This window comes from Ylistrum balloti, unplaced genomic scaffold (assembly GCF_031769215.1).
Source record: "Ylistrum balloti isolate Yb309-2 unplaced genomic scaffold, AGI_CSIRO_Ybal_v1 Utg371942, whole genome shotgun sequence".
Classification (NCBI taxonomy): Eukaryota; Metazoa; Mollusca; class Bivalvia; order Pectinida; family Pectinidae; genus Ylistrum; species Ylistrum balloti.
This window is the reverse complement of record NW_026782952.1, coordinates 90,880-116,167: the sequence shown is the minus strand read 5'-3', so window position 1 is coordinate 116,167 and position 25,288 is coordinate 90,880. Positions and strand designations below refer to the sequence as shown.

At 34.9% G+C, this 25,288-nt stretch overlaps 1 protein-coding gene and 1 pseudogene across 1 annotated transcript; one reads left to right on the top strand and one right to left on the bottom strand.

Moving 5' to 3' along the window:
- The first annotated feature begins 128 nt into the window (after nucleotides 1–128).
- LOC132563969 (uncharacterized) lies at nucleotides 129–8,798 on the top strand (annotated as a pseudogene).
- A 10,394-nt stretch (nucleotides 8,799–19,192) lies between these two features.
- On the bottom strand, nucleotides 19,193–20,434 carry LOC132563968 (uncharacterized). The gene has a single exon (XM_060228723.1). It carries the CDS (start codon nucleotides 20,432–20,434, stop codon nucleotides 19,193–19,195), a length of 1,242 nt encoding a protein of 413 aa, XP_060084706.1.
- Nucleotides 20,435–25,288: the final 4,854 nt, after the last annotated feature.

Sequence of the window (25,288 nt, the reverse complement as noted above, 5' to 3'; positions counted from 1 at the left end):
AAGATTTGTGAATCGGGTACCAAGGTATTCGCAAACTGTCCGACACCTAGAGACTTACGGAAATCGCTGTTAACATGTTGTATATACACATAATAGAAGGGATAAAACAACATGCTCTGTACCATAAAATGTACAGAGTCTTTCAGCGTGAAGATGTGTGTCAATCAGACCGACAGCTTTCTCAGGTAAAGCCTGCAACATTTAGCAAATCATAGACTCAAACCGTCATTTGTGATGTCAGGGTCGAAAAAAGACTAGCTAAAAACAACTCCGCGCAGCTGCCTACACTCAGGCAAAGTTTCGCCTAAATCAGACGGTTTTGAAGAATTGTTTCAGACAACGTGCGGCGGAGCAAAATAATGAAACAATTACATATGTATTTATATAGTAATGTTAATGTAAGTGATCATATATATTATACAAAAACTGATCGATGTATAGTTTGACTAAATTAGATGATCTGACCAAACGAGAACATTTAACTTACCGAAACATTTGTTATGAAATTTAAGTGTCCTCTTTTTGTCCTCATTTTGTGTAAAATAATTCAATACATCATATTTGCGTTTGCAAAAGTCAGCAATGCAAAGCTTTTATGCAAATCGGCTGCGTTTTCTTTCAATAGCAAGCTGCTACCAGATTATTTATAGGTTATACAGATATGCACTGTGGTGAAAACAGTAGATAAATACGGTACCGTTTTAAACAAGTAACTGGTTTATGGTTGGGGTTCAAATCTCATCTGTGACATTTTGTATTTATTTATTCATTTCATTTCATGGTTTTTGATTCACTCATTCTATCCGGTAGTGTAATAATCTTATTATTGAACTGGTGAGTACCAAATATATTTAAAATATCGTTTTCCAAATGTGTTTCCACCTCGATCACTGTGTCATGTGTCATCCGATCCCTTGGTCAATGTTATGATGCTATAAAAATATAATTTCTTCGACACAGCTGCATTTTATATACACTTATTTGTAAATACTTATTAACGGTTAGCTTAATGATAATATTATAAAAAGAATACACGATGGCAATATCGTTATCTGTGATTACAAACAGAATTAAGTATACCAACAACGGTGTATTACTAGAATACATAACAAGACATTGCCAATACACAAGTTGAAAGTGAAGAAAGTGACATATTACATACATACATGAACACATCATCACAGATATACTACAACACTGAAGAATCAATAGTCGGGACGACATGCATAAGTGTGCTATATTAAAAATTGAAGAGTACACTCGTTTGCTCATAAGTATCTAAAATCTAAACAAGAACCCCTGTAATGGTAGTCGTCTGAATTACCTATATTTGGAAATATTCAGTGTTGACTTGTAACAAAGATTAATAGCAACAGGCGATATTATCCGGATGGAAATGGTTCCATCGTTACCAAAACAGTATGCCTAATCAACGCGAGGTGATTGTATAAGATTTAGTTAAATTGTTCTCAGTTCTATTCGTTTCAACGTTTTTATTTTTCCATTGGAAATGGTCGATTAAAGGATGAATTCCTTTGATATTTGACCTGAGGTAGGTCAAAAGTCATATATAAAGAATTCCAACATATTTTCTGGGACTTTTGTGTTCTTACACATTTTGTTATCAATAGTTATACTTATCAATTTAAAACGGCGAATTTTATAACGTTTTGTAAATTTTGTTTGTTGACTACCATTTTGATTGCGTAGTTGTTCCAGTAAAAGCGTCATCAATTTCAACGATTGCTGGTTACCAGGATATTTCTTGGGCAGGTTTCAACTTCATTTTCGTGAGTTATCATCACAAATAACATGTCAAATTTGTAAATTACGACTTGTAGGACAACTTTTCTGGATATTTAGGACCACCAAATCAATATCTCATCTTGTTTTGATCTTGGAAAATCGATTTATTTGAGTAAAACTAACAAAATCAATGTACACACGGTACATAATCATATAACCAATTAATAATCTAGTAGCAGATTGTTATTTAAGAAAAACGCAGCCAATACTTTTCTGAAGCCACTTCCGAGTCGCATAGAAGTTATGTAATGCTGACTCTTTCAAACGCACATATGATGTATTGAATGATGTAAATCTAGCTTTTTACGAAACTGGCAGTCTAAACAAAAAGAGGACATAAAAATTTCATAACAAATGTAATTGATTGGTTTAATGTTGCAGGCTTCACCTCAAAAATCTGTCGATCTGATTGAAATGAATCTTGCTGTTGATATTGATCTCCACATCAATACATTGACACGCATCTTGACGCTGAAAGGCACTGTGCAATCAATGGTACAGAAATTGTTGGTTTGTCTCTACTATTATGTGTATATACAACATGTTAACAAAAGCTTCAGTCAGTCTATAGGTGTCTGACAGCTTGTGAACACAACTGCGAATACCTTGTTACCCGATTCACAAATCATTATACACTTCCTTAAGGAACAAACTGAGGGCGTCTTTCCTAATCAGTAGTAGTGTTTAGTTATGAAACATTCCTTCTACATTTCGCTGTTCCTGTATTCATTTTTCATTACCGGTAAGTAAAATATGTTTTCTTTTTGTATTTTTTAACAATCGTAGTCACGTATATAGAAAAGCACGTGATATGATGTTAATAATTTGATAAATAAATATCATTTATTTTCGTTTCCCGGTAAGTAAAATATGTTCTACAAACAGAATACATGTCCATATTAAAGCATTTGATATGATGAAAATGAATGAATTTGTAAAAGTTAAACGTTAATCTATATAAATCTATTTTCGTGTCATTTAAAAAAAAAAAAGGCGACAGCAAAATAAACATGCCGTTCTGAACTTTACTTGTGGTTTTATTGTAAAACTAATATGAATTAGGACAAGAATAAATTTTGGCATACACATGTGAATAAACTATGCCTGTGCTCATCTCCTTTCTGACGTAAATCTATCGAAAAGCTCAACAGAACACGGAGCATTTCCATGACAATTCATTTAAAGCTGTCTTAATATATCAACATGGCAACATAATGAAACTCAAATTCCCTATGACTCGGGCAAAAAAGAAGATTCCCATAGAGACTCCTAAAAAAGTACAAAGGGAATAAGATCAGGTGTTCCGGAAGAATATCGCCTATTGTTCATCGACGACACCCGACATGTAAACCTTGGTCATTTCAAATAATTAATGCAATGTTCTCCAATGAGAACAAAGTATACAATAACGAAACCAACAGGCAAGCTCACACAAAAAATAAAATCTTAATAAGATCACTAAAGTGACCATAAAACTTTCCCATATTTTCATCAACCTGCAACAAAACACACCAATGCTACATATTGCAATAACGACAACTGTGTGGCTTATATTTCGAATGACATCAATCGTATACCACTTTAGAGGACTGGAGTGTCTTTAAGTTAATCATCAGTGCATATACATTCTAATAATTCTAAGACAGTATCGTAGGGTATTTTTCCATTACTTAAACGAGATAAATGTAATTATTTTTCTATTACTATTTCAAAGCTATAATAACATCATTCTAGGGGTTTTCTGTCAATCCTCTACATATACGTTAACCATTAGTTATGAGAAGGCCAATACAACTACCAACGGTCATCGTCATAAAAATGATAATGTGTTATTTATATTGCAAATGAAAAGAATACTATTAAAGGACATTTAACAATTAAGAAGTCAACCATAATATTCAATATAGTATCATATTAACATTTGTGATGCTTTCCACTGTATGAAGCATACGAGAAAAAATTCTTTAATACGTCTGTGAAACCCAAAATATTCACGCGCAATTTGGTACAATATTTTTGCGTGCGTAGTGATTCAGACTAACATTCTGAGGGGAATCCCCAACTTTCACTTGTCTGTCACATTGCCAGGAAATGATGTAAAAATGAATATTGCAAGATAATATTCCTTTATCAATGTTTCAATAATGCAATAAATGAAAGGAACCGTTTTTTGTCCTTCAATATTAAAAAAAAGAGAAAAAAAAAAAAAAAAAACGAATACGATACTTTCGGGAACCATCACTAGTTTATAATAGTCAGGAATGAATTTGCCGTGGACGAAGCAAGTTCATACAATGTTATAATGTTTGGCAATTAACACTGACGTGTGTTATTTATAAAACCTTCACTTCTGATCGTAGTTGATACACACACATCTGAATCGGTTAAAGCCAGATAACGGTGTTGCATTACTGCAGTGTTAACCATGTCATTGAGCAATGAAAATGATACTGACGACTGGAGTTTTATTTGTAACGTTTTTATTGTGTATATTTTCATCTTTAATTGTTCCCAGTGATCAAGTTCAAAATATTCAACAGAAACAAAGCAAAATGGTGCACAATAAAATGTTCTCATGAGGACAACAATTCTTATTGCCAATCACCAAGAGTCCTCAAGCATTTCCCCGTTGAACATCGTTATTTCTGTAATGATTTTCAACTTGGTGATTTTTTTTTTTTTTTTTTTGTGCGCAATTCATATCATAATATTTTAAAATAAAACCAAAAATAAGATAAGATTAAAGATAAAGATAAAATAATACGGATTGAAGCTTGTGTAACCTATTTAAAACTTGTCAAACATATATCTGTAGTCTCAGAAAGGGTGTAACTTACAAGTGATGCGTGCTAAGCGAAAGCACCGCTTCTCTTCGTCTATTTGAATAACTGTCGCTATCGACAGGCATTTTTTTATCATCTAAAAATTGAATAAGTATTTTTTATCATATTTGCAGTTAGGGAGAGGACGATTTAAAATCAGCGATTTATCTCTTGTTCTAATTTTAGAGATTGAGAAACAATGTAATGATTCAATAAAGTTATTTCCCTTAACTTGACGGTCCAATAATTATAATACATTTTAGTTAAATAACTAATTGATTAATACAACCATAGTGCCAGAAGATGTTTTTATATATTTGAAAATAAAGTTTATTTTTATTGTTCAATGTTTGCTCTCTCAAATCAAAATTGTTTTGGCTAAACAAAATCCAAACGCTGTCAAATTTTACATTCAAAATATCACTCGTATCGGCAATGTTAAATCATAGCCAATTTTTTCAGCATTTCTTCATTTCTTCTAAATGAAAATGGACTTGTGTTACTTAAAGCTTGGGTTTCTTTCTTAAATATAATGTATATATGTTTGTAATACTGCATACATATTGAATAAAAAAAAATCTGAAATGAAAAGAAGGAAAATTAATAGTGTTACTTTGCATGCGCCTTCGATGCTTGTTAGTATTCAAGGATTGATTTCAACATATGGTTTTGCTAAGAAAAAAGTAAACGGATTAGACAAAAAATATTACAACATTATTTTAGCCCTCTCCACAAATTATAACAAACATAATGGCGAAAAACTAAAATGAGGAAACACAAATATGTTTCCTTCCGGTTTCGTTTTAAGATTGTTCCCCTTATTCCTGGAGGTAGAAATCGACCTGTACTCTTATTTTGAAATAAATCATAATGTATTGCTGCTTTTGATGAATAAATTTACAATTTCTAAATATTCCCACGTTAAGGGCTATGGGAAAACTTCAGTTTCCGCTAAGAAGAATATCGAGCGCATAGTCTTTCTTAGCATCAAGTGTATTTAGACTTTGAAATAGTATTCGCCTCTGCTGACTAAACCTTCTGCAATTGAAATAGAAGTGATGAGTATGCTCACAAGGATGACCACACTCTACCCTTGGTTTTCCTTTGTTATATACCCGATCTTCGTCTAGGAACTCGCCAGTTACTTAGATTGACCATGATATATAATGCGGGTCTTATCAGTCTTGCTTTCTTTCATTCATTTCTTCATGTTTGTCCTCGATCCATTTTGGAACACGGAATCGTTGCGTTGACAATCCGAAATGCTTGGGTATTATTCCAAGTCAATCAATAGAGGAAATTATTGCTCAATTACTGATTCACATCGACAGTAATTTTAAAGCTGTAGAGTCTGCAGGTGAAATGGCAGATCAATATGAATCAAATATACCTTTAGAAAAGGTGTAGGAGAGATGCAAATTTCCACCTAAATTGGCTTGTCAAATTCAACGAGAATGCTCAGGGTCTGATGAGGCTAGATAACATATATTAGCTTTTACCTAATCGCTACGTAAAATCATTATTACTGTTATGCACATTATAGGTCGTAAACCTACGCGTTCCATAACGAAAAGGATCAGACTGAACACCTTGTTGACCGAAACAGCAACTGGTTTTGATGTCTCATCCTAAACCTTTGTAGATCATACATCACAATCACATTAGTGTCAAATGTATGCACTTTTACATTAGTAATTCAATTCAGAAACATTTCAGCAGAATGAACAGTGATTTAAAGAGTTTATCTAAATATGGTATATGATGTAGGTGATACATGTTAGATACAAGGAAGTGATGGATATGACCGCAAACTAAATAGCCATCCGTAAGCAATTTCGTGAATACAAATAAGTGATTTTCTTACTCCAATGATAAGTATATACTATATTTTGCAATGGGATCGCTGAAGCGAAAACGAAAATAGGAAAGTTGATATAAGAATGCTTATAAAGCTTAGTGGAAACATGACTTGACGGTTGCTTTTTAGGTCAAGATTGACTTAAGCAACTGATGCTGAAGAGTCCATTATTTGCCAGCATTGGTGTGCTTCTATTTATGTTTCACAGGTTTTTGTAATGGTTTAAATACCACAGGATACTGGATCAGGGATTGGAATGACTATTGGTACAACACAGCTACTGATATTTACTCTACCACCACTGTCAGGTTGATTCACTGTGCTTATCTCTGCCTAGTGAACACAGAATGTCTTATGTTTGGCTATAATCGTGTTACTGGTGATTGCCATGGGTTCAGGTTCCTCGATTACAGCCCGAAGTCCATTCCCGAGAAGTCGGAGGTCATTTACAGACATTACCAAAGTAAGACATTTTAGAGACTTCGAAAAGCAAAACAAAGTTGTTGTAGAACAGACAAAATGCTGTGAGATATTTTTAGCTAACATGACACACTACATAACAATATGTGACTGTTAAGGATGCATTGCCCGATAAAAACACTCATAATGAATATTTTCGTAATTGGCCGTTTAGTATAGCAATGTTTTCAGTATAAGGATACATAACAGATCGAGATTGATTGTAAACTATTAATTTGAAACAAAATGCCAACTTAAGTATCTAATGGAAACCATATGTATGGAAATGTTGATTCGACATAGCTCTTTTGTTACTAGGTTGTGTTCGGGCGGGTTACATACTACTGGAGGATGTTCATCTTTGTATAAAGAGATACAACAAGCGTCTGACGTGGAACGATGCGCAGGCGCAGTGTGAAAACGATCATGGCCGTCTTGTCGTTATTGATAACTTGCAAAAGCTTGATGCTTTTGTCAAATATACAGGTTAGTTTCCATCAAATAAATCTTAATACAACTAGAGGTAATATGGGTCTTCATCGCTCACTTGATTAAAGCGGACTTTTGGTCGAAAAATGTTATCCGATATAAGGTTCTTTTATACCTCAAAGAATGAAAAAAAAAATCTTCTTTGGATGAATGTCAAAATTATTTTGGAACCTGATGTTATTAGAAAAACATTACGATGTAAAAAGTAAAAACATTCTTTGTTGCATTACAGTTATCTTTTTGCAACAAACTTTTTTATATTAAAATGCAACAAAATGGTAGTTCTATAATAAAACAAACTTATTTGAAAATATTCTTGAATTCTGTTTAAAGGGCCCAACCACTATGGCAACCAAGATATATAAATTTCGAAAAAACCTTAAATCATATATTTGACAATGGTTCTGCAAATAAACTTTTTTAAAAACTTCCTTACCAGTTACTTAAATAGAAAAAATGTGGATTATGGGAGGTTGCTGTGCTTAATACCTTTAGATATTTTACTCAAATATTCAATGTTTTTAGGAAAACTCAAGAAACAAACTGAACCAATTTCATTAAAATCAAAACAAAATCACAAAAAGTGATCAAAACCAAGCAATAAAAAAGCATAAAATGAAAATTCTGGTCAATGATTTGTGTTGATAATTCACGCAAATTTTGTTGATTTTTACCAAAGACTTATACGCAAGCGAAAAATCAAGCCAGCAACGAAAAACGTTGAAATTGTGGAAACTAAAAACCCGAATCATGACGCCATCAAATGTAGTTCGCAAATGCCATATCCTGTTCTTTGACATGTATAGGTACAACTGAAAATAACAATATATTTGAAAAAAAGGCAAAAGGCAAAAGTATCAAATATTACGTTGGTATTCAGTTCATATATAATTCCCTACTTCCATTTAAACATAAATTTCATAGATATGATATAGCAAAATAATGGAGTAAACTGTAAAGTACACCATATAGCTGTTTGTCTTTTCAATCTCTGACTCGTAAGTGATATTGAACCAATGGAGGTGGCGGCTGAAAATAAAGATTGATGGAAACAAATGTCGAAACCCAGAATACATTTCAAAAGTGTTTTTAAAGGGAATGGAATATCTTTACTTCATTTGCTTGCAGGTAAAGGAGTATGGGTAGGTGTCAACGACATAGCCAATGAAGGGACGTGGGTATGGCTGAATGGAGCAAATCTAGACAGCACCTACTGGTCAGTCATTATCCTCAACAATTACAGTAGTGATTTTAAAGCGGACATGTTTTCCGCTGACTGTGGCTGGATCTATGACAGGACACTAAATGATAATAACTGTTTAAGTCCATTGCCCTTCGTGTGTGAAATACCATACCTTATATAGAGTTATACCAAGTCGTTATGGAACAGACCATTTATCTTTACTGGCTATGTAGATGCTTTATCGTTATCATTATCAGTATTTGACTGTATTGAATTTTGTTCCTTAAATATGTTGGCATTGTAAGTGAATCTGTTCAGTGACAGCGTTATATATTACATAACAACTGGTGAAAATGTTTCTCGTCTACTACCAGAGATGAGGAAATGATGTTACGATGCATAGGATAAGGAGAGTGGTACGATTTTCAAAACAAGAACGTACAAGATATTACGCATACCATAAAGTAGTAATCTGTTTCAAAATATTCCTAACGGAAACTGATAAGAACAAAAAAGTTAAATCGTCGAAAGCTGAAGAATAACCTTAAATGATAAGCTTTTGTCGTTCTAGATACTAGTGATATTGTATTTTATAAAACAAATATTGAATGGAGTAGCATCTTATGAAAATGTTGAATTAGGAAATTAAACCACGAAAGCCCGAGTATAACATAACAAGGAAAAAGCAAATGACAATGTGTTGATGTTGTATTTTTGAAATAAAATATGCTCTAACGTCCATTATTCCAATTGGTGTTACAGTATTTAATTTTTGTATTAGTTCTTCTTAGATATATCAATGTATATTTGTCGTTTATATGCACCGCTACCTCTAACACCACACACTCTGTCTACACGTGTTATTGTCACTTAAGTGCACATTAATGGGCTGTCGGTTTCGCATTGTCATTTGGATCACCATAATCGATTTTTTTCAATCACTTTCGCTCTCTGCACCCCTGGAACATTTCCATGCACAATTGAAGGCGAAAGAGGAGTTTACTGAAAGGTCAAGAGTGGGTTTCTTTTGAGGCAAAAACTGACTAATCGCAGCATGATACGCATGATACGCTCCTTTGAAGATTATAAAGGAGCGACACCCATTTTCAAAACCAGTACAAAATACCGTAATACGATCTCGACACAGGAAAGGACCAAACCAAGCATTCTTGTCATATCCACAAAATGTTGCACATGGAACTTTCAAATGCCAAGGGGTACAAACCAAAAGATAGTAAGTGAAAGCCCTGGATTATTGAGAATGGGGCCCACAAGGTCAATAACGCATACAGCAGCGAAATTATAGGACGAAAAGGTGGAGCACAGACAAGATAGAAACATTGAGGATTATACAAGTAGTATACAGACCGCGAAGAATGTGTAGGATTTTCTTTAATATTTCAATATCACGTAGTCAGTACATAGTTTAAAAAGCTATCTGGAATGTATTTTACCACAATTTGTTAAATGCAATTTTAATTGATCGATGCGTTTAACAGAATCTAATTTTACAAAACACAACACATGAGTAGTGCTTTTCCATGCAAATTTAGATATAGAGTTAAGCAGAATAATTAATAAAACTTCATCATGCAGATGTTTCCCCATTTAAGGACTCGTCTATAATGCCGAGGGCCTAGAATGTGAAACCTAGGAAGAAAATCATTATCTATTATATTCGAAGGAATTTAATGTAGCATATAAGTTACGAATAATAACATTACTATCTTGTTAGTTAAAGTATGTGTTTGTCTCTTGGAATAAACAATGCATGTACTGGTGTTCAGATGGTGCAAGATGGATTATTTTAAGAACCTATTTGAATGTGAATCATAAGAATTATGTACATAAATATTTCAAGTTTCTGCAACATTGTACAAAAGATTCACAAGTGAATAGCACCTTTGATGATTTAGAGTTAGATACAGTTGAGTCGAACATTGAAGTAAACTGCACCATACAACTAGCTGTTCCTTCTTTGACTCGGTGCTGCTAAGGGCCTAATTTACGTATGCATGTTAGCGAAAACCTCATGGAATTAAATCCGCCAGCTGTGAATATAACAAAAACAATTATAACGTGGCATGCATGTTAGAAGAAACCACAGAGAAGTAAAGTCCGCCTGCATGTAATGTAATTACAAGCATTAGTGAGGTATATGAGAATTCGCATAATGTTAGTCGTCTGATTTACCTATATTTGCAATGAAGATTGATAGCAATAATCGATAGTATTCAGGTGGAAATGTTCCATCGTTAGAAAACTTTATCCCTAATCAACACGAGGTATTTGGATGAGGTTTTACTTTTTACTATAGAACACACCGAGTAAAGGATGAATTCATTTCAACATATTGTCTGTGATTTTGCGTTCTTACACACTTGGTTATCTATTGTTGTACTTATAAATTTAAAATTGTGAATTCTATAAAATTTTGTAAATTTTGTTTGTTGACTACATTTTTGACGGCGTAGTCGACAGCGTTATTCGGTTGATCCCAATGCTCCCGGACAAACAACGACAGGAAATATCGTATTTACAAGACAAGTTAATCGTCCGCCTGACTGTGCATACATTGTTTGGCATTCGGATTCAGTGATGTCACTGGTACGTGCCAAAGATACAGCCAATTACAAAATTCCATTGGAGTGATTCCGCTCATTGGTTTTGGGTTTACTGAGATCTACAAGAACAACCAATGTTAGTAGCTTTTCGATGATGTTACTTTCTTGTATTTGCGTTCTCAACACATCCTATTATAACGTTCATCCCGACACACCTACGCACGGTTCTGAAATTTTGGGGGGACAGAGCTTTCCTGGAGCTTCGATTCGGGGCTGATGTTGCATATAACTGATTAAGCTCTTATAATCAAAGGACAACTGCTTTTCCTCACTTCTTACCGTTTTGATGTTTCCTTTGCATAGCTTAAAACATAACACCTTTTAGATCTGAACGTTCACCACCTTGTAAAATACCGTTGGACTGGGGATGACACCTGCATTCAAAAGTTCGTTTGATAACACGATTTACTGTTAAATTGATCTTCTTACCGATGTCTGGTTGTATTTCATACACGAGGGACTTATCTGTAAAAGCATTTAAAATTGGAACGAAGCCGTTGGGAAATGAATTATGGTCGACTCATCGACACAAAAGAAAACTTAGATGCAGTTTCTGACAATCTAGGTATGTCGTGTGTTCTGGTAGATATTTCCTGGAATGACATCATTAAAATATTCTATCTAAATGGTATGAGAATGAGGAATATTGCAAGAAGTTGACAGTTTTTATTTTCTTATTTACTACGTTCAAACCAGCATAAAATATTCATTATATGAACACAACACGGATGTATGGCCACCTGTTTTTATTCTTGAAATATATATTTAATATGACTCGCATAATAAAGCGAGAAAAAGGAATAAATTCTCTCCATGTGGTCTTGTGAAATTGTGTCCGTTACGTTTGTATTGTAACCTAAACTAAGAAAGTATTTGGTATTCAATCCTAATATCAAAATAGGAAAAAAACGTTGAAATGATTTTAAACATGATGACTAGAATGATCTCTGCTAGCATTTCACTTTTCCATTACAACTCTTATCGCGCAAATTATACATGAATCACACTCACATGCAGTCATGTGACCTCCACTCTCGTTTCAGTTTTATCTCTATTGTCCTACATAACGGATACACCCGACACTGTTCAAAAACATCGATGACACGTGACAATGATAAATTTATTTTAGGTTGCATGATATGAGGCTTATATTATAGGTAATACTGTTCACGTTAGGACAAATATCACTTGACCTTTTGATGGCTTGTATTCCTGTAAGTCCAACATTCTAAGAACTACGAAGATAATAGGACAATACTCACTGCCGAGCTTAGTTTTTCTTATATTTTGTAAATGGGAATATTTGTCAAACGGAAAAAAAAAATTCTCGAATAGAGATATTTCTCTGACTAACGATGTCAAAGAAACGTTGATCTTGTGTATTTTATACAGAATGATGTCAACGCGTTGTCATGAAGTCATGAAATTTTTCAATAAAATGAAACAGAAACATGTTGATCACCAAGATATTGACCACGTGAGATGTTGACCATCGAGATAGATATTGACTACGTGAAATGATGACCAACGAGATAAATATTAATCATGTGAGATGTTGACCACCGAGATAGATATTGACCACGTGAGATGTTGACCACCGAGATAGATATTGACCACGTGAAATGTTGACCACCGAGATAGATATTGGCCATGTGAGATGTTGACCACCGAGATAAATACTAATCATGTGAGGTGTTGACCACCGAGATAGATATTGACCATATGAGATGTTGACCTCCGAGATAGATATTGACTATTTGAGATGTTGACCACCGAGATAAATATTGACTATTTGAGATGTTGACCACCGAGATAAATATTGACCATGTGAGATGTTGACCACTGAAATAGATATTACCATGTGAGATATTGACCACCGAGATAAATATTGACCATGTGAGATGTTGACCACTGAAATAGATATTACCATGTGAGATATTGACCACCGAGATAAATATTGACCATGTGAGATGTTGACCACCGAGTGAGTTATTTTCATAAAGAAAAGTGGTGAGGAAGTCGTTGCCTCTATACAATCAAGCTAATGAAATGAAATCTAGAAGAGTATAGATCTAACAACCGGTTAATGTAATACATACTTTAGGTTGATAGAGATTATCGGGAAGTTTAATGGTTTTAATGATGATCTGATTGGGAGATATTGGAATTAGATATCATGTTTTGCGTGTTTGATGCTTATTGGTATAGTTAATGGTTCCGTTGTTGTTAATCGTTTCCTAGACACTACATATTCTAATGGGTATGACAAATAGCGAATGTGGATTGGTATCACAGACAGAACGAATGTACCTGGGTGTGGTTGAATGTGGAGTCGAACGAACCTACTGGGACCAAGTAACACTAAATGACGTCTGCATGCCATGCTTCTCTTTCTCTGCTGATTGTGGTAGCATTGAATACAGAAACCTTGGTGATGATGTTTGTGATTATTTACAAAGCTATGTCTGTGAGAGATCGGACATAATTAAATATCACAATATAGTATGCGGATGAGGAATAACTCTTGATCTTAGTTCCACTGTTCGTTTGTATATAGCGGCAACCTTATCACACATCTGATTTTATTTTAATCATACACAGAAAAAGTGAAGATGGTAATGGAGAAAAATTGCTCACATACTATATTTCCGTAATACTTCCAAGCAAATAATTTAGAATATGACGTTCAATTCCCGTCTAAGCGTCAGTTACTATTTAACTTGTGATGTCAGTGGAAATTGAAGTTAATAAATTGGCTATTTTTATAGAGGCTTGGATTCTAAATTAGAATAAAATAAACGTTGGAATGGTTTTAATTGATCACGTGATGAGAGGTGAAAAGACTTTACAATAAGATATTGTATTTCATAAGTTTTAGCGTGTGTGGTAGTTGCCATATAAGTTAGAAGGACAGATAAATGTACCGCGTTACCAAGCAAAAGTATATGGTTACCGGTGTTTTCTGTATACATACAACACAATTTTTCTCAGCTAACTGATTCCATTGTACTTTCGCTGTTCACGTAACCATCATGTACTAGATTAAGTCCATCATGTGTAGCCATTCAACGTAACATGAAGCTGTCATTTCGTATCTAGGAATTTTATGCAAGGTGCTTAATAGTCTAGATATTTATACAATAATTTAACGTCATACATCTTATAAAATGGCATATCTTTAACCAAGGTGGGAAGGTTATTCCATACCTTTCCACGTTCCATCAGGGAATCAAACATCATGTGATTTGACAAGGCGATTACGTTTCCACTGCGCAACACGAAAATTCAGAATATGATAATGACAATAAGGCTATGTAAGATATTAGGAAACGGTTACAATATGAACCCATTATTGTACTACAGTTACAATATGAACCCACTATTGAAAAACGGTTACAATATGAACCCACTATTGAAAAACGGTTACAATATGAACCCACTATTGAAAAACGGTTACAATATGAACCCACTATTGAAAAACGGTTACAATATGAACCCACTATTTTAAACGGATATTGTATGAACCCACTATTGTAAAACGGTTACATTATGAACCCACTATTGTAAAATGGTTACAATATGAACCCTATATTGTAAAACGGTTACAATATGAACCCACTATTGAAAAACGGTTACAATATGAACCCACTATTTTAAACGGATATTGTATGAACCCACTATTGTAAAACGGTTACATTATGAACCCACTATTGTAAAATGGTTACAATATGAACCCTATATTGTAAAACGGTTACAATATGAACCCACTATTGAAAAACGGTTACAATATGAACCCACTATTGTACCACAGTTACAATATGAACCAACTATTGAAAAACGGTTACAATATGAACCCACTATTGAAAAACGGTTACAATATGAACCCACTATTGAAAAACGGTTACAATATGAACCCACTATTTTAAACGGATATTGTATGAACCCACTATTGTAAAACGGTTACATTATGAACCCACTATTGTAAAATGGTTACAATATGAACCCTATATTGTAAAACGGTTACAATATGAACCCACTATTGAAAAACGGTTACAATATGAACCCACTATTGTACCACAGTTACAATATGAACCCACTATTGAAAAACGGTTACAATATGAACCCACTATTGAAAAACGGTTACAATATGAACCCACTATTGAAAAACGGTTACAATATGAACCCACTATTTTAAACGGATATTGTATGAACCCACTATTGTAAAACGGTTACATTATGAACCCACTATTGTAAAATGGTTACAATATGAACCCTATATTGTAAAACGGTTACAATATGAACCCACTATTGTTAAAAGGTTACAATATGAATCCACCATTGTAAAACGGTTACAATATGAACCAACTATTGTAAAACGGTTATTGTATGAACCCACTATCGTAAAATGGTTACAATATGAACCCACTATTGTAAAACAGTTACAATATGAACCCACTATTGTAAAACGGTTATTGTATGAACCTACTATTGTAAAATGGTTACAGTATGAACCCACTATTGTAAAACGGTTACAGTATGAACCCACTATTGTAAAACGGTTATTGTATGAACCCACTATTGTAAAACGTTTACAATATGAACCCACTATTGTAAAATGGTTAGAATATGTACCCACTATTGTAAAACTTTACAATGTGAACCCACTATTGTAAAACGGTTACAATATGAATCCATCATTGTAATACGGTTACAAGATGTAGCAATTACTGTTATCAGAACCATGCTTTTACCCCCACCAACTATTGTAACACGGTTATAAGGTATACCCGCTATAATAACAACAATATTGTAAAACAGTCACCCTATCGAAACATGTTACAAAGATGTTCCCTTAGTTGCTGCTCCAGCCACGATTATAACTAACCCATTATGCTAACCTTCTTTAAGGGGAACCCAGCTCAGCTACAACGTATGCCCTCTATATGATATATCCACTATTGCAACACGGTCGCAAGGTATATAATTATATATAATTATAATATGGCATGAGAACAGTCCTGTAATAAGCGTGATGATTTGTATAACTATCACTAGTTGATTTATCGTTTGTCAACTGTGATGTGAGTGTGATGAGATAATGATAGTAATTTGCACAAACTAAAACTTCACTAGATATTGTAAACGGGAGTTGATTGTTGATGAATAGTTTTTATTGGCATGATTTATGGTCTTCATAGTGATATCATCGAGAAGTACTCTATTTCTATGAAGTTGGACGTGTATGATACTCACAAGTTTAATGGGTGGTTACAATTTTTTAATCTTATTCTCAATTGGCAACGTGGCATGGCTTACTTGAATTGAGTTGAGATTTATACGGTAGGTGTCGTCTGTGAAAAACAAGTCGCTTACTCTTCCGTAATACCTTGTGTCTCCTAAAAACCGCTTTTATTATGTATGTTGTCCTAGATTTTATTATTCTGACTTTGAATTATGATTTTGTTCACATGTAGATATTTCATAGATGGCTTATAAATCAGCATCTATCTACCAGTAGCGATCGAATAACAAATATCAGTGAATGTGATCCACCGTAACACAGTTTGAATACAATATGAACCCTATATTGTAAAACGGTTACAATATGAACCCACTATTGTTAAAAGGTTACAATATGAATCCACCATTGTAAAACGGTTACAAGATGTACCAATTACTGTTATCAGAACAATGCTTTTATCCCCACCAACTATTGTAACACGGTTATAAGGTATACCCACTATACTAACAACAATATTGTAAAACAGTCACCCTATCGAAACATGTTACAAAGATGTTGCCTTAGTTACTGCTCCAGCCACAAAAGAATTCAACAAAAATTTGCATGTATTATCAACACAAATCATTGACCAGAAATTCCATATGGTTTTTTATTGTTTGTTTTTGATCCCTTTTTGTGGGTTTTTTTCTTTTTTTTCTTTTTTTGCCAAAATTAAATTGGTTAAGTTTGTTTCTCGAGTTCTCAAAACAAAAAATGAATATTTGGGTAAAAGTTCTAAAAACATCCCGTTCCTCTTTATAATTAGTTTAATAATCAACATTTTTCTACTTAATTAACTATTAAGGTTTTTAAAAAGTTAAATTTCAGAACCATTGTCAGATATAGGATTTAATGGGTTTTTTTCGCAATTGATATTTCTTGGTCGCCTTTTTGGTTGGGCCTTTTAGATCAAATTAAATAGTATCTTCAAATAGGTTGTTTCTCTTGTTATAGAAGTAACATTTTGTTGCATGTGAATATAAATATATTTTGTTGTCAAAATGATCACTGTTATGTAACAAATAACACTTTTACTTTTTATATCATTATGAGCGAAGAGGACCTATTTACCTCTAGTTGTATTAACTTTGAAAATCATTACAGAAAGAACAGTATCCGGCGGGAAAATGCTCGAGGACTCTTGGTGATTGTCAAAACAACACACAACAATAAGAAATGTTGTCATGATGAAAACATTTTAATATGCACTTTTTTGCGTTGTTTTTTGTTGTGGAGAGACATACACAATAGAAAAGTTACAAATAAGCTTCAATCGTCAATATCATTCTTTCTGCTAAATGACACGGTTAACACTGCAGTAATGCAACACCGCTAGCAGGCTTTAACCGGTTCGGATGTGTGTGTATTATCTACGATCCGAAGTGAAGGTGTTATAAATAAAACACGTCAGTGTTACTTGCCCAACAGTACAACATAGTGTGAACTTTCTTCGTCCTCAGCAAATTCAATTCCCGACCAATATAGACAAGTGATGGTTCCCGAAAGTGTCATATTCGATTTTGTTTTTTGTTTTTTTTTATGTTTTGTTTTTGTTTTTTTGTTGTTGTTGTTTTATTTTTTTGTTTTTGTTTTTGGTTTTTTGTTATACATATAAATTTAGTGATTGGGCTTCTTCTTTTCATTTGCAATATAGATAGATATAGAGGATTGGCAGAAAATCCCTAAAATTATGTTATTATAACTTTAAAATAGGAATAGAAAAGAAATAATTATATTCATCTCCTTTAAGAAATGGCAACATACCCTAAGATATTTCTTTAGTATCTTTAGACTGTATACGCACTGCGTGTAATTAATGATTAACTTAAAGACATTCCAGTCCTCTAAAGTAGTATATGGCTGTTGTCATTCGAAATATAAGCCACCCAGTTGTCTTTATTGTAATATGTAGCTATAAGAAACAAATTGAACGTTTGTGTTTTGTTGATAAAAATAGAGTATAAAATGATTTGCATCATTTCGAATCATGTTATTCTCAAAATCAAACAGAATTCTCATTGAGTTGAAGTGACATACTAACCTTAGGGAGACACAAAGTTTCGTGAAGAACTTTATCTAGAAATGGCAATTCAACAACAGGCAAAAAGCAAATAATCATGTTGATCATTTAACTGACTAAGTGGTAAGTTTCTCATGTTACTTCGTTACAACAAATACAGTTAGTGGGTAGCAACTGTTTTTTCCCGAAGTCTACGTTGTATATCCACAGACAGACTCTTCTACATTATTTGCTTTTCTCCATCTTTCCTACAACAAAACCAACATGGACAGCTTTCAAATTCCCTATTGTGGATTTTCTTGTTATTGATAGTAATATTCATGCATCTCCAATTGATGGTATTTACATATCACAGTTGATTTTATACCGAAGAGCATGTTCCCATTACCGTGCAAGAAGTCATCAACTGACTGACAAACTCGTAACACATGGGTTCAAAAGATGCAAGTTGATGAAAATATGGGGAAGTTTTATGATCGCTATAGTGATCTCATTGAGAAATATTCTATTTTTGTCAGTGACATGAAGCTATACGTATTTGATGCTCGTGAGTTTGCTGTTGGTTCCGCTGTTGTATACCTTGTTGATCTGGTAATATTCTCTTTGTACTTTTTTAGTATTTCGTTGATCAATGTACGACAATTCGCAATCTAGTATTTCTGTCTGATAACTGAAAGTACATATTCCCTTCCAGAATGCCTAGTTTCAATTTCATAAATGTTGCGAACGATCAGTTCAGAAATATGATGATCCTTAGGAAGTATAAGTGGATGTTTCGCTTCCTCAGAAATTGGTGCATTAAGCAATCTTCCTCCAACATGGAGAAAACCGTCGTCATCAATAACTGGTTCCAAATTGTAAAGCACGCTTTTCTTGCTAACTTTTCCATGATGCGCTTTCAGAGCCTCCATTTCATTTCCAAAATCTGTCCTTTGAACGTACGCAATAATTGCTTTCTCTGATCTGATCATGTAATCCGAATCAAGTGTTATCGATACGGTACGCTTCCTAACCCAGTCCTTGTACTTAAGTAGCCAGGCGATTGCCCCTTTTAACCGATACCAAGATGAGTGGTAAGCCAATAGCTTGTTGACCAATTCATTTTCAGATTCGGATTCAGCAGTGTATAATTGTACAGTTGCTTTAACTTTCTTGTCATCAGTCAAAGAATTCGGATAAGCTGTAGGCGATTTCGGCCAGTCGTCCTCACTATCACGTAAAAATTCCGGTCCCCGTAACCAACGTTGTCGAGAAACCATCTCCAATACGTGTAATCCCCTAGGAGCATCATCCGCAGTATTCAATTTTGTATCGATATATCTCCAGCAACCCGGAGTAGATCCATCATGTATAATAGCGATACGGTTCGTGACAAAAGTATGGAATATCTTGTCCTTGTTCTTGATATATTGTAATACTATCATGCTTTCTGTCCTAAATACATTTCTGGAGATGTCAAGATTCAACTCCTCGTTCAGAATGCTACTAGGTTTCACTGCTATCACTGCGGCTGATAGTTCTAGTCTAGGAATATACATTTGTTTTGTCGGCGCCAATTTAGACTTTCCAGTAACAAATGCGCAATGAATTTCGCCATCCTCATTCAAAGCTCTGATGAACGATACAGCTCTGTAAGCCTCCTGTGACGCATCATAAAAATGATGTAACTCCAGCTTCACATTGCAACCAAAGTTCATTGGCAAAATACATCGATCTACCTTCAGTTCCTGAAGTTTTGGCAGTTCCTGTAACCATTTTAGCCAAGAATGTTTAATCCTTGCCTCCATGTCATCATCCCAGCCTTTATTCATCTTAGATTCTGATTGAAAAATCTTCTTTGCCTGAAGAACAAATGGCGCAACAATACCTAATGGGTCATACAACGAACTCATGATACTCAATAGACTCCTTCGTGTAAAATTTGTGTCTCTTTCCATGATTTTGATACCGAGTGTATCTGTTTTGGTATTCCATTTGCTGCAAGAGCTCTCTCCAATGGCAAAGATCCACAATTTATTTCAAGTTCGTTTATCTCCTGAGTTCTTTCTACGACAAGAATACTTTCTATAACAGATCTGTTATTCGAGACCGCTTTTGTAAGACGTAATCCTTCAAGGGAAATAAATTGCCGCAATTCACTCACCTATTTCATAGCAGTTTCTTCATTGCTAACAGATTTCAAACAGTCATCAACGTAAAAGTTCTTCTGTATAATATCTACCGTTTCAGCATCAAACGCAGTATCGTTATCCTCCACGGTGCGTTTCAGGGCAAACTTATTGCGCATCTGGGACTCCATACCCCACCGAATGGATGTACGGTCATGCGATATGTGATTGGTTCCTGTGCAATATATCCATCATTCCACCACAGGAATCTCAATACATTACAGTCATTAGGAGTTAGTTGGCAGAACATAGCTTTAATGTCGGCCATTAATGCTATAGGACCTTCACAGAATCTTAACAACACTCTAAGTGACTTGTTTGTCATATCAGGTCCCTCAGAAACATTCTTGTTTAGCGATGTACCCTTGCACTCTGCGGCGCAATAAAAAACAATGCGTAATTTGTCTGGCTTATTCTGATTTACAACTGCATGAGTGGTAAGTACCAAGATTTTCGTGTATCGCTTTCCATACAATCATCCTCGACAATCTCAGCGAATCCCTGACTTACAAGCTTATCAATTTCTGCCTGATATTTACAATGCAGCTGTGGGTCCTTCACAAATTAACTCTGCAAATACTGAAGCCTTTTCAAAGCTAAATCCTTGTATCCGACTTAAACGGAATATCCAACTGATAGTGTCCTTCAGATTGTGTGCACGAATCATTCCAAATATCCAGAACTCTTTTGTCGTCCACAGAGTGTTGTGGCGTACTCCTAGCCAACACATGACCAATGTCTATACTCCAGAACCGTTCAAGCTGTGTTTCAATGTTGATATCTACTCCAGAGTTAACATGTACAAAATGCTAGTTTCCTGCATCATGTAACTCATCACATACTTCTCCCAATGGACCATTAATAGTCCAGCCTAATGCTGTTGTAACTGCGTACGGCTCATAATTCCTTCCTTGACGGATTTTCAAAGGCAGAAGAGCTTGCGGATTATCCTGACCAATCAGCATTGTTACATTTTGGCTGTGCGGCACTATAACGTCTTTCATGTGAGTACATAATTGTACATCCACTGATGATGCAATACTTCCGTTCAAAGTCAGGAATTCTGTTAAAGCATGAACTCTCGGTAGATCAATAAGCTTGTGGTTCTTTCTTTTGCCGACCGTACTCTCGAGCGATGTTTGTTCGACTACAGATTCCTTACCGTCATTCAGCGTTTTCAGATTCAAAGTAGTGTGTTTACCCTTCAAACCAAGTTGTTTATTCAATTCAACTGAGCAGAATGTCTTACTGCTTCCTGGGTCCAACAATGCATTTGTCCGAATAAATTCAGTCTGACCTTTACCACGCACCATTACGGTCACTATAGTCAGTGAAGCTTTCGAAGTCTCAGCATGTGCATTCCACAGGCCCCTGAACTGTGTGTTTCCACTTTGTTTACAAGTTCAGAAGGATCCGATACACCAACACCTTTTTGGAGTGTTAATGTGTTACAGTTAGTATTTTGTCGTAATGCAGAATGTAACAACTTTGAATGTTTCTGCTTACAATTATCAATGCCATACAATATTGGAAATTGTGCATTTTTGAGCTGCGTGGTTTCTGAATATTAAGCTGTTGTAGCACAGCTTATGTTCGTTGACTACTTTGAGTCATTGAGACGGTGTCATCTAAGAAATTTCTTACAGCTACTCATTGAATGTGTTCCGCCGCAAAGAAAACACTTGATGTTTTGCTGTTTTCCTGTGTTACTACTACTTTGCTGTTGCTTGTCAGAATTCTCAGCGGTTTCTACAATAAAGCTAGCAACACCACCTTTGTGGGAATTAGATTTAGCATTTGTTCTTTTTTTCCTTGTCTCCAATAGCAACAGCTGCAGCTCAAAATACAGGATACAATACTTCCTTGGTAACAGATTCCAAAAATGACACAAACACTGTTATATTGGGATATTTCTCAGTTTTGTTGAAAACCTGCAAAGCGTCCTTGCGCCATCTTCATTGGATGTAAAGCGGTAACCTATTTATGATCCTTACCCCATACGTGTCCGTGAGTCTACTTCCTCAAGCATATCCATTGCCTTCAGGGCTTCCATACATGCTCTTACACAATCTGTTAAATCACTCAAAGCTTGACCATCATTCGACTTTATGGGTTGCCCATCGGTGAGTCTCTTCACCCATACCTCAGAAATCATATAATTATTTCCGTTCTTTCATTAATGCTCTGGCACGCGCATATCCTTCTGTAGCATTAATTATTACGCACGGTTTAACAACCTGAGCACCCTTGACAGTACAGTATTGTAACAATCTGTTTAATTTCACACCATCACTCACCGAAGACTGTCCAACTGTACTATCAAATGCGTTCATAAACACCCAATAATCCGTGGGATTTCCATCGAAAGTCTTTAGACATGTTTTGGGAAGACTAATTACGTCTAATAATTGTCTTTGCACTGCGATTTCCTGCTGAATAGGTTTTGAAATATTAGCTGGAGTGGAAGGTAGCCTGACATATTTGGTTACCATGTGTTAATTTGCATAGTGGGTTGTCCGGAATAATAATATGCGCTCTGTTACCTTGTCCAGTCAGTAGCGTAGGGATTAAGTGTAGACCCTTTAATTTCTGAGAAATTTGTCTGATGTGATTAAGATTTTATTACAGGAATCTGAGTATTTGCAGTCGGTTCGTTGATTTTCATTAACAGGGTATAAATGTTTACGCCATGATCAGAAGCACGAGAAACTCTACTGTTGTTTTGTTTTTCATTTACATACTGTGATAATACCTTTTCCTCAACATCTGTAGCCTCAATTTCTGCATTCAATTGCAAAAGTTTTAATTCCTGTTCCATTTCACACTGTCTCTGTTCAATACCGATTTGCTGTTTCAAATATATAGCCTTGTTTTTTTAACATAACCTTTCTAGCTGCTGCCTTAGCTTATGCACTTGATGTAGACGACGCGGTAGAACTGCGGGAAACATGCGAAACAATGTCTTCAGGATGTACATGAATATCAGTTGGTTGTTTCTGAACATAATTGTCATATCTATTTTAGCAGTATGTACCTCATCTGTGACCCTTTCAAAGTGACCAGTACTGTGCGCGAGCTTAGAATCTTCAATACCATGAGCTTATTTTACAAATTCCTGATGAGCAGCTTCAAACCTATTGTACATCTCAAACATATTATCGGTGCACCGACTAATATTTTCATGCTCAGCATTTTGATTTATTAATTCATGCAGTTCCTTAGTAACGGCACCCGCGAGACCTCCACGAGTATGATAGAGTTTCAATAACTGTTCTCGTTTATAACTCTCGGGCTCATAATTCATTTTACTGGGAAGTGTATCCTGCCTGGGCTCAACGCTAGCGTTTTGTGATTTAAAATCCGCGTCGCGAGAGCTAAGCACTTCATGTCTATTACAATTATACATGTACAGTAGGCTAACAAGTCACAATACAAAGCACGTGGTATACAGTATTCTACATACGTATTGTTTCAACAGCCCGTTCGCTAAGCCCGACGGTACTTGTAAGTTACTTGTAAGTTATTTCCATACATCTCAGCCCTCAGATACAAATATCCTGAGTGGATGTAGAAAACACAGTGTATAACTTGCCCAAAAATGACAAATTACCAACACAGTCATTCTTGCTATTTCGTACTGTCCGTCATCTTCTTCCCAAACTACCCAGAATCCCTTGCTCGTTAAACAAAAAATCAGCGGGAGTTACCTCCCTTACTCCGTAAACAGTAATCGCATTACTTGAACATAACTACCCTATTACACATATACAATTATCGACAACAGTAAAGGAACATAAGTGATAATTATTGATCAAATCGATATCATCATATCAGGTGCTTTGCTATATACGTGTACTCTTATTGTAAAGAATACAATATCAAAGCACATTTTACTTACTAGTAAAGGAAAATCAATACAGCAACAGCGAGATGTAGAAGGAATGTTTCATAACTAAACACTACTATTGATTAGCAAAGACGTCCTCAGTTTGTTTCTTAAGGAAGTGTGGAATGATTTGTAAAACGAGTACCAAGGTATTCGCAAACTGTCCGACACCTATAGACATACTGAAACCGTTGTTAACATGTTGTATATACACATAATAGAAGAGACAAAACAACATGCTTTGTACCATTAATTGTACAGAGCCTTTCAGCGTGAAGATGTGTGTCAATCAGACCGACAGCTTTCTAAGCCTGCAACATTTAGCAAATCATAGACTCAAACCGTCATTTGTGATGTCAGGGTCGAAAAAAGACTAGCCAAAACAACTCCGCGTAAATGGCTACACTCATGCAAAGTTTCGCTTAAATCAGACGGTTTTGAAGGATTGTTTCAGACAACGTGCGGTGGAGCAAAATAATGAAACAATTACATATGTATTTATATAGTAATGTTAATGTAAGTAATCATAGATATTATACAACAACTGATCGATGTATAGTTTGACTAAATTAGATTATCGGACCAAACGAGAACATTTTACTTACCGAAACATTTGTTATGAAATTTGAGTATCATCTTTTTGTCTAGACTGACATTTTGTGTAAAATGCTATTTCTACATCATTCAATACA